Here is an 11,281-nt window from a genome sequence, read left to right on the forward strand (position 1 = left end):
CCACAGGTATTGAAAATTAAATGTAAGAGTCGTCTTATAGCAATATTGCACCATTCCTGGGCAGTTTCCAACCTGCATCAACATCTCTGTCTCCAGTGGAGCAAGATAACTTCCAGCCCCTGAACCCCTGTGGAAACTCCTTCCCTCTTTACTCTTATGTTGTTGCCTCTGTAGGAAAAATCTCTCCTCTGCCTGACTGCAGCTGCTTTACCCAGAACATCAGGAGGAACTCTGAGTTCAGAGTCAGGCTGAGTTCAGCCAGGCGAGTCTGGCCTCGAGGCTGTATATATCTGTCTCAGACATCGTCTGTGTTTTCATATATTTTTTGACTTTTAAAAAGATGACCCACACCACAATAGTATGTTCTGTTTTTGTTTTGTTGTGTTGTGTTTTTCCATTACATTGCTAGTACAGTATTTCTAGGATAGAAAATTTATTTTCTTGGTCTGCCTTGGAACATAGCCACCAATTACAACATTGATTTTCCATAAAAATTGAGTTTAAAGTTCCAACTTGCAAATAAACTTTTGGATAGTCATCCATTTGTTAGTGGGAAAGTGTGTCTGATTTAGGTATTTTCTTAGTAAATAACCACTAAAATGAATTTTAAAATATCTTACTTTGCTTAAGTCAGGGATCTCACTGTACTGTGATAACCTTTTGGGTACACCACTGATTGATAAACAAATGCAGATAGCGGAGGATTAACATAAATAAACTGTGTGCTTGTTACATCCGCAATGAAAACGAAACTAATGGTTTAAAATGTCCTAGTGTCACCACAAGATGGTGCATGTGATGAGGAAAAAAAAAGACATGTCAATATGGTTTCAAACCAAAATCCATATATTTGTTTAATCTGTAGTTGTACTCTGTGTGTGTGTATATATATATTTCTCATATTTAACTCCCTTCTACAAAGAGTAGCAACATCGGATTTTAATACAGGGTACCAAATAGCTATTGCTGTTGCTATTCCCTGGTTGTATACCTGCCTTCACTGACTATTAGTGGGTCTCAGATTTTGACTTCATCCAGGCTTATTTCATAAGTTCAGAACCATCCTATTTCATACCTCTTCTTCCTGTTTTTCTAATTGAAACTTCATTGACATGGGAACCAGGTGTTATTTTTTTTTTCTAACACTTATTCCTAGTGTTGCTGACAGCGAGTCAGGCCAGATGAGATCTGATAGTGACCTCCACGGGGTGCACTAAAGAAGGGTCAGAAGTCTCCTTTACTCTTTCACTCCCAGAGACCTTAATTTATTAAGAGCATCTGTTTGAAAAAGACAATCTCTGCACATTCAAGAAATGTTACCAGTGGTCACTGCTGAGGATTGGAAGGGGCCAATAGCATGGTGGCTTTTGTTTTTACCTTGTTCTCTTTTCCATTACTTGAAATTTTTGTTATGACCAAGTAGTAATTTTCTAAAAATAAATATTTGATAAAAACAGTAAAATTAAGCAAAGTATTATGTTATCCTCAAATAAATTAGTATCTACAACATGATCAAAGGAATTGTGAGTACACAGGATATATGCATAAAGATCAAAAAGAAAATACCAAAACTTTCTCTTTTTTGACACAGAATCTCACTCTATTGCCCAGGCTAGATTGCGGTGGCATGATCTCTGCTCACTGCAGCCTTGAGCTCCCAGGCTCAAGCAATCCTCCTACCTCAGCCTCCCGAATAACTGGGACTTCAGTCACATGCTACCACGCCTGGCTGATTTTTGTATTTTTTGTAGAGACGGGGTTTTGCCATGTTGCTCTTGAATTCCTGAGCTCAAGTTATCTGCCCACCTTGGCCTCCCAAAGTGCTGGGAATGCAAGCATGTACCACCGCACCTGGCCAAAAATACCAAAACTTAACCATGATCATTTCTAGTTATGTAAATATGGGTAAATTTTCTTTTTCTTTGTGCTTTTCTATTTTTTTTGAAAGTGCTATGGTAAACATCTGTTGCCTTTGTAATAAAAAATTTTTGTAAAATAATATCCAGGTTCCTTCCCAGCTCTAGTGAAGAGCACATTTGTCACATTTCCCTGAGTTAGTATCCCCGCTCTGTGCTCCTTGTTTTAGTTCCAGGTATCTTGTGGAAAGCATGGTTTCACATGGCCTTTGTTTTTAAAAAGAGGCGTTCTATTTGATTCTTTTTATTACTGACTTTTCAGTTATAAGTGATAAGAATGCTGATATTTTAGCTAGTCAGCCATTAAATAACATTTATTTGCTTATTATTTATATCATTGCTGGGCATGGTGGCTCATGCCTATAATCCTAGTTACTTTGGGAGACCAAAGTGAGAGGATTCCTTGAGGCCAGAAGTTCAAGACCAGCCTCAACAATATAGTGAGACCCCATCTCAATCAATCAACCCATCAATCAGTTTTTATCACTGTGCTTTTTTATATGATTGTAAAACACTTTCACATTAAAAGATAGCCTCAAAGATTCATAGTAGCTTACTAAAAGGGGCCATATTATTATTTATTTAGTCTTGGTAACCAAACAGTTCCAGAATTTTTACACTTTAAGTAGAAATGAGCTTTGAGAGTTTTTTTGTTGTTGTTTTAAAGATTATATTTCTTTCTTTCTTTTTTGTGGGGGGTGAAGATGGGGTCTCAGGGTCTCACTATGTTGCCCAGGCTGGAGTGCAATGGCTGTTCACAGGCACAATCATAGCTTACTACATCCTTGAACTTGAACGTCCTTGAACTTGAACATCATTGAGGTGGGAAAGCTCAAGCGATCCTCCCACCTGAGCTTCCCAAGTACCTAGGACTACAGGCCGTGTTGACACCACCATGCCTGGCCATACTTCACTTAACAGTAATCATAATAAAGATCGTGTATTTAACAGATGTTAAGCTTACCATCTGTTCAGATGTGCATGTGAGTTGGGGGTAGATTGTGAAGACATTTGCAATATTCTATCTCCCTAACATTATAATTGGGAAAAAAAATAGGTTTAAATAACACTGTGATAGAAAACCTCTATCTCTGATAGGTTCTCTAAGAGTAGTGCAGGACATTTGCAGCATACTCTGTATCTCCCTAACGGTGTAATTGGAAAAGTGAGGTTTAAATAACACTGCTCTGTGATAGGTTCTCTAAGAGTAGTGCCAAGTGTTATAAGAGTTCACAGCGAGACCTTTAAAGTAGAATGAATAGAGAAGGTTTCCTGGAGTAGAGAGAATTTGAGCCAGGCCTGGAAGACATGGTGAGAGAAAGCATGCCTGAGAGAGAAAATTCATGCTTGCCACTCTGAGATAAGCCAGTATCATCTTCTTTCAGGTGCAAGTTTTGAAACTGCTTTTGAATTTGTCTGAAAATCCAGCCATGACAGAAGGACTTCTTCGTGCCCAAGTAAATAGCTTATATGTTTATTTTGTAAATATACACATATATAAATTTGAGCAGACAGACAGATCTGGAAAGATTTAGCCTAAAATGTTAACAGGGATTCTTTCTGAGGAGCAGTATAAAGAATTTTTTAATTCGTTTTGTATATATGAATTTCCTAAATTTTTTGCAATGAGTCTTATTTTACTTTTGAAAAACATTTTTAAAAATTCACCCTAGCAACAATAAATTATAACTTTTTTCTCTACCCAATTTTGGGTACAATTGTGCCATTCCATCTTTTATACTGGACCTGTTTGTGTTTACATGTATCTTAGTATCCACTGAAACAGCAGTACTGAGTCCCCAGCATATGCTAGACGCTAGATGAGACACACCAGTGAGCACAGCAAGACATGGTACATGTCCTCATGAAGCTTACAGTCTAGTGGAGAGACAAAAATATATAACAAGTGAACAAGGTAATTAAAAGCTGTGATAAGTGGTCTGAATGCTGGGATAGAATGGAGCTCAACTCCTGTAGAAAAGGAACCATCATATTCATCTGCTCATCCCTGTTCTCCACCCAGCTCTGCAACCTCTGATGTATGGGCACTAAATGTTTGAGGAAATAATGAGTTCCCATGAAAACCATATGACAGATCTTAAAAAAGAAAAATGGTTGTTTTTCCCAAATAACCACATTCTAAAATTACAAGGAAATTGTATTTTTTCCAGCTAAAACACTCCCTTTTTTCCATTAGTATACAGCATGGGGATACATAAGGTTTTATACACCTAAGTTATGCAATTTTGGGTTAATTTTCTATGACAAAATTTTTTAAATGTGAGAGATTCACATTTTAAATGTGAATTTTAAAATTTTTAAATGTGAGTTTCAGTGCAGTTTTAAGATGTTAAAATACACATGAAAAATGTTTTCATATATTATTAACACAAAATAATACTCATTGTTTCCTATTTCAGGTGGATTCGTCATTCCTTTCCCTTTATGACAGCCACGTAGCAAAGGAGATTCTTCTTCGAGTACTTACACTATTTCAGAATATAAATAACTGCCTCAAAATAGAAGGCCGTTTAGCTGTGCAGCCTACTTTCACTGAAGGTTCACTGTTTTTCCTGTTACATGGAGAAGAATGTGCCCAGAAAATAAAAGCTTTAGTTGACCACCATGATGCAGAGGTGAAGGAAAAGGTTTTAACAATAATACCCAAAATCTGATTGGTCATATTTTTCCAAAGAGTAATGCAGTCTGGATATGAACGTATTTTCTATCTTCCTTGTAAGGGGATTCTTCCAGCTGCTGAATTTAAACAGTAAATATCACATTTCATCATTAACACAGCTATAACTTGCCATGCTTCTAGATTTATTTTGGACTGTTTTGCTACCAAGTGAGTGTAAGAGCTTGTACTGAAACCTTCTTTCTTTTTATTTTGCTATTTGCAAATACTTGTTATATTCCCTACATGAAGTGGCAGTGACCTTTTTCACATTTAAGCTACCCTTCTACCTTTTGAAGTGATTTGCAGTTACTCATCTGAGACAGCATCAGTATTTGACTAAATCATTGCTTCAGAACTGTCATAGCTTGTTCTTTTAGTAGCAATGAAATCCTAAGTTCTTGAGGCCACTCACCTGCCAACCTGACCATACTGCTTTCAAAAGTCTTTTCTCGTCAGTATAATCTATTTTGGTCACTTCTAGTCAGTGAAAAACGTAAACTTTTAGGAGAGAATGTTTCCTAGGACTCACCCACTCCCCTTCAATGTTCAATATGTAAAGAAAGTTACATATAAAATAGTGGGATCAATCACAATGTCCATCTTTAGACAGTTAGTTAAATAAATTTTCCGGTCTTGGAAAAGAATGATGGAGGCCGGGCGTAGTGGCTCATGCCTGTAATCCCAGCACTTTGGGAGGCTGAGGAGGGCAGATCACCTGAGGTCAGGAGTTTGGGACTAGCCTGACCAATATGGAGAAACCCTGTCTCTACTAAGAATACAAAATTAGCTGGGCATGGTGGCTCATGCCTGTTAATCCCAGCTACTTGGGAGGCTGAGGCAGGAGAATCGCTTGAATCCAGGAGGCAGAGGTTGCAGTGAGCTGAGATCGCGCCACTGCACTCCAGCCTGGGCAACAAGAGCAAAACACTGTCTCAAAAAAAAAAAGAATGATGTCCGGGCACGGTGGCTCACGCCTGTAATCCCAGCACTGTGGGAGGCCGAGGCGGGCAGATCACGAGGTCAGGAGATCGAGACCATCCTGGCGAACATGGTGAAACCCCCTCTCTACTAAAAATACAAAAAAATTAGCCAGGCGAGGTGGCGGGCGCCTGTAGTCCCAGCTTCTCGGGAGGCTGAGGCAGGAGAATGGTGTGAACCCGGGAGGCGACGGAGCTTGCAGTGAGCAGAGATCGTGCCACTGCACTCCAGCCTGGGAGACAGAGCGAGACTCCGTCTCAAAAAAAAAAAAAAAAAATGATGGAACTCTGTGCTTAAGTGGAAAGCTATCTATGAAATATGGTGGTGTTTTTTAAAAAACACAAATTTAAAAAAAAAAATGGGATCCCGTGTGTGTGTGTGTTTAAATGAAAAATGCTTATGTATTGACTGAACACTTCTAGAATGATACCCAAACTCTTGTAGTGGGGGTGGGGAATGCCTTCTACATACACACTGTTCTACTGTTTGAATTTTTTACTATGAGCCCAAATTGTATAATCTTTTTTTAATAAAGAAGAAAAAAATCACTCACAAGGTTATACATATTGTTTCCCTTCACAGTACTTTATTTTCATCCATATTTTACTTGACTAAAAATACAATGTATGAAAAGTTATCTTTAATAGTATTTTTATTCCATAAGCTATTATAACAATTTATTGATATATCTGGGATTCAGCCAGGTCTTACAATATTTAAATTTTAACCCCTGCCATGCGTAGCATTAAGTAAATCAGTATGCAAGCAGTATTTAAGGCAAAGCTTTAAGAATACTTTAAATTTCATTTGTAAATACATAGATACAAGACTGTTTCCATAGGAAGTCACAAATCCTCAAACAGAAATATGTGTGTTCTCAAGGTTATCCTGATACAGAAATCAAACTTTGAAGAAATATTTTTACATTAGAAAAAGGGGTCAGTATAAGGTGAAAACTGAAAATTCCCAGTGGGCTAGACGTGAACAAAAGTATGCATTCCCCAAAAGGCACATTTCTTTATAACAGTTTTTTCAAATTTACCTCCCTATTTAATGAAAGCATATTAAATATGAAATTGTGCATACATTGAAAACCAGGATTTGTTTTTAATGTGCTTTTAGCAGCAGTGGATTCTAAAACTGTCTTGTCCTCTCTCATTAGTTTGAATAATCACGCTCCCTAGAGATCAGACCATTCATTGAGTCTGAAATGTCAAAATGCTAGAGAAAAGAGGGAATAATGTTTAACTACCCAGAAAGAAGATGCACAAATACATCTTTTCCTGTGTAGGTCACGGCATATGTTGGCTTTTATAATTTGTGATTTCTCCTAATTGATGACCCACCCTATTGGGCAGTGAGGCATAGCAAAGTGTTCCTCGGTTATCGCAGGAAACTTCAATAAAATCTTACATATTGGTATGGGTACTCACTAATCAAAGAGGAAAATAAAGTTGACTTAGAGGATAAGACTGATTAAACGACACTACAATGCATATTAGACTGAATTGAAGAAGAGAATGGATTTGTCTTATTTTTCAAAATTTGTTTTCACTTTGCACATAAGCCCTTCAAAATGTAGATAACAAATGAAAAATAAAGTGGAACCCACTCAGTAAGGTGAGATTTCTGTAAGTAGAGATGAAGCTTGATGTTCTTAATGAATAGTGTCAGTGTAGAAAGAACATGAGTGGTAATAAAAAAAATTACAGCTTATGAAAGGGCCTAGAAAAATGAGGCAGGCCAGATGAGTGGAATAGAACACAACAGTTTAAAGTGCTTTGAGGCCCTCAGTTAAACAGTACATATGAATATAAAATAATGTTAAGGCCATTCATGGAGAAGAAATACTTAAGCAAGACATACCTGGCTTGCTTCATAGAGTAGAGGTAAGAGATGGATTTTCAATTCAGTGTGCAGCAGCAAGGAATATGGCTACAGCGTTGGCTAGTATTAGGGCAACACACCTCAAAACTAACCATAAACCTAACGTCTTGATTCATATCTGCTTGGAGTCAAAAAGTTTATGATCAGTCTTTTCAGGAAGGTTTATTTTATGGGGGATTTTTTTGTGCTTTAGTACCCCAAAATCGCATACATTCGCATACATTATATATACACACATTGCATACACATTTCCCCTTGACTGATTCGCATATTTGTAGATAAACACTAAATTTTTATAAAGATTATTTACACTTATTTAGGCTATTACTCCAATTTACAAAATCAGTGAAATAAAGTTGTTTTCAGTGTTTAGTCTCCTAATATATAATGTGTAAATTTGCAACAGGAACAATACATTATCAAAAGCATTAACCTATATTCAGCTTTCAAATATACCTATCTATATTAGGCAGTGATATCTTAAGACATGATTTTCTCCCTTATATTTCTAAAGTGCTTTAAAAACTCATTTATTCTACACATTTTTCAGAGGTAGGTTGGAATTATCCTCTTGTTGCAAATGAGGAAACAGGCACAGTGAGCATTGGTGACTTGTTTCAGGTTACACAAAAAATCCATGATGAAACCAGGTTAAAAGTTCAGATTTAGTGGCTAACATGTGGCACCACACATACACATGTGCAAATTATAGAGCACTGCCTGGGTAGCATTTGGTGTAGAAAACCTATTTTGATTATTTTTTATGAATAAAGTGCTGAGACTGGATTAGGAATACAGAATGGGCCTCCAGCAGTATCTAATCCAACTCCCTCCCTTAGGAAGGGTCAGAATAATCAAGTGAATACAGAGCCCTTATTAGGACTAAATCTTATGTCAACTGACTTTTTTTTTTTTTGTAACCACTGGTATTCATACTGGCTTACCAAAAGAATCATGCTTAAGGTTCATTTAATATAAAAATATAAGACATCTGAATCATGTAAAAAAAAATTATAAATCTGATTGATATATTTACAGCTAAGAGACCCCGGAAAAAGAAAATGTGTAGAGAAATTTAAAAACATAAAACTTAATTCAAAGTATATGGTCTATTAACATTTATTACATTTTATCTGTAAAATACTTCATTGTAGCTATATTTGTGCTTAGAAGAACTTCTAGATTTAAGAAAAGAAAATGGCATAAATCATATTCTCATAGCCACACCCCTTCCCTTCCTCTGCTCAGCTAAGAAGAGGGCTTTCTTTCAAGACAGGGTCTCATTTTGTCACCCAGGCTGGAGTGCAGTGGTATAATCACAGCTCACTGCAGCCTCTACCTCCTGGGCTCAAGTGATCCTCCCACCTCAGCCTCCCAAGTACCTGTGACTACAGGTAAACACCACCTCACCTGGCTTCCCCCCCCCCCCCCCCACCTAGAGACGAAGTCACCATGTTGCCCAGGCTGATGTCGACCTCCTGGGTTCAAGTGATCCACCCACCTTGGCCTCCCAAAGTAAGAGGTCTTTTGGGAATTGTAGATGTGCAACAGAATACACTGTTTCCTCTCATCTGAAGGCTCGAGGAAAAAAAAAAATACTGTTCCCTCTTTCAAAAACTTAAGTGAATGGTAGTCATGGGTGCATAATGCGAAAGAACTGTACACTTAAAAATGGTTAAAATGGTAAATGTTTAAAATGGCAAATACGTATTTATATATTTTTACCACAATAGAAAAAATCAAGTCTTTAAAAATGATAGCCCCTATGTTTTTATGCTTACTGAAATAAACCATATTTAATATTTGGCATATAAGCTAATCTTGATAGAGCAAGAATTGCTGTTTATAATAAGCATGTTGGACTGAATTTCATCATTTATTATAATGTGCATATAAGAAAGATACTTGTATTTGTAGGCCTCTGAAAAAAATCTAGGTAGGTAGACAGGCTTGACTCACCTTGCAGAAGGTCCTGAAGAATGGAAAAAACAAAATGAGTCTTCAATATCAGTTTTTCACAATCTCAGGAAATTCTACTACCCCAAAAGTGTAATGCTTTAGTAAAAACGTTTCCATTGCAGTGCTTATATCATGATAGGAGATTTAAAATCCACATTAGCCAATTCATTATTTAAATGACCCACCCCTGAACCCTCTCATAGTGTATATGAGCTGATCATATTAGGAAGCAAGTTACTACACAAAACATAAAACATAAACTTACAGAAGTTGTTTCCAAATGTAAAAGAATCACAATATTCATGAATTTCTAAGTCTTTTCATTTGTTTTTAAACTTAGATGATGCCTTTTTCATTAAAAGTGCCTGTGCTCACATTTATTAAAAGTTTTCATCATCAGTATTTAGGTATCTTGATTCTCCATGCTTCAAGACAAAAAAATCTTCAGCATTAAGTCCGTATCTCTCTAGAGCTTCATTCAGCTTCACTGGAGGCTCTAAGTAATGCTGGCCAAAGGTAGAAAGAAGAAAAACAGAAAAAGATTATACACATATTTGGGAGATTTTTCAAATAACAGATCAAACTAAAATAATCAACATATGCATAGTTAAAATAAGGCCCTTTCTTTTAATTGAAGCATTAGCAAATGGGTCTATCACATTTTCTAATACAGTTTTGAGTCATGAAATAAGTCAACAGAAAGGTATTTGGTTGGACAGAAATCATGCCAACACCATGTATGTCAAATTTGGTGCCATCTTACTTTGAACATCACTGGATTGCATGAAATCTTATCACAGTTTCACCATATGAAATTCCAATCTAAATGGAATCAGTGCCAAAGATGATGGTATTAGAGAATTACATGTTACCAACATTTTTGAAAAATATAGAAATCTGAGATTGTGGTGGGCGGGTGGGTGTGTGTGTGTGTAGCCAAATGCTACAGCAAATTGTTTTGGCTGAAGAAGGGTTGTTATTCTCAAAAAGTCTAGTCACATACAGAAACCACAGTCTACAGAATGAAAGAGGATCCCAGAGAATATAATCTGAAGGTTTAGCTGTGTGTAGCAAAGAGGAGTCAAAATTTTGCCCTGAGTAATTGCTAAATGGGAGTCACCCTTGTTTGAAAAGTAAGCTGGAGGGAAGATGAGGAAGTTGAATTTCAGACTTTAGTTCTAGGTACCTAATGGATATCCAAGTGGAGATGTGAAGGAGACAGTTGGATATATAAATGTGGATTATAGAGGAAAAATAGCTAGAGAGGAACAGCAGATAGGTGGTATTTGAAGCCATAAGACTGGATGCGATTCCCAAGGGAGAAACCAACTTTAGAAGAGAAGAGGTCCATAGACTGACTCCTACCACACTCACTGTTCAGAGCAAGCGGAGAGGAGGAACTAGCAAGAGAGAATGAGAAGGGACAGCCAATGATGTAGAAGGAAAACCAGGCAAGTTTCCTGAGCCCTTAAATGCACAGGTTTGGTAACGGTTATTGGCCATACACAGGTCATCCTTTTCCCCCTTGCTCAGTTCCAGGTTTTATGGCTATGTTTAAAGATCGGCAGGGCATGGTGGCTCACACCTGTAGTTCCCAGCACTTTGGGAGGCCGAGGTGGGCAGACCACGAGGTCAGGAGATCAAGACCATCCTGGCTAACAAGGTGAAACCCTGTCTCTACTAAAAATACAAAAATTAGCCAGGCGTGTTGGCAGGTGCCTGCAGTCCCAGCTACTCGGGAGGCTGAGGCAGGAGAATGGCGTGAACCCGGGAGGTGGAGCTTGCAGTAAGCTGAGATTGCACCACTGTACTCCAGCCTGGGCAACAGAGTGAGACTCCATCTCAAAAAAAAAAAAAAAAA

The 11,281-nt window shown here is 37.5% G+C and overlaps 2 protein-coding genes across 5 annotated transcripts in view; one reads left to right on the top strand and one right to left on the bottom strand.

The window, feature by feature from the left end:
* Window positions 1–5,183, top strand: part of ARMC10 (armadillo repeat containing 10) — a 23,960-nt gene extending 18,777 nt beyond the window's left edge. Inside the window, exons 5-6 of the mRNA XM_023192517.2 lie at window positions 3,302–3,373; window positions 4,337–5,183. Of these exons, the coding sequence (XP_023048285.2) occupies window positions 3,302–3,373; window positions 4,337–4,591 (327 nt within the window). The 3' untranslated portion in view covers window positions 4,592–5,183. The remainder of the gene's footprint in view (window positions 1–3,301; window positions 3,374–4,336) is intronic.
* A 3,702-nt stretch (window positions 5,184–8,885) lies between these two features.
* NAPEPLD (N-acyl phosphatidylethanolamine phospholipase D) overlaps window positions 8,886–11,281 on the bottom strand; it is a 47,606-nt gene continuing 45,210 nt past the window's right edge. For all 4 annotated transcript variants that reach the window (XM_023192521.3, XM_023192523.3, XM_023192522.3 and 1 more), the window contains exon 5: window positions 8,886–9,926. In XM_023192521.3, coding sequence (XP_023048289.2) covers window positions 9,801–9,926 — 126 coding nt within the window. In that variant the 3' untranslated portion in view covers window positions 8,886–9,800. The remainder of the gene's footprint in view (window positions 9,927–11,281) is intronic.

The sequence above is a fragment of the Piliocolobus tephrosceles genome, chromosome 8 (assembly GCF_002776525.5).
Source record: "Piliocolobus tephrosceles isolate RC106 chromosome 8, ASM277652v3, whole genome shotgun sequence".
In the NCBI taxonomy this organism is placed as follows: Eukaryota; Metazoa; Chordata; class Mammalia; order Primates; family Cercopithecidae; genus Piliocolobus; species Piliocolobus tephrosceles.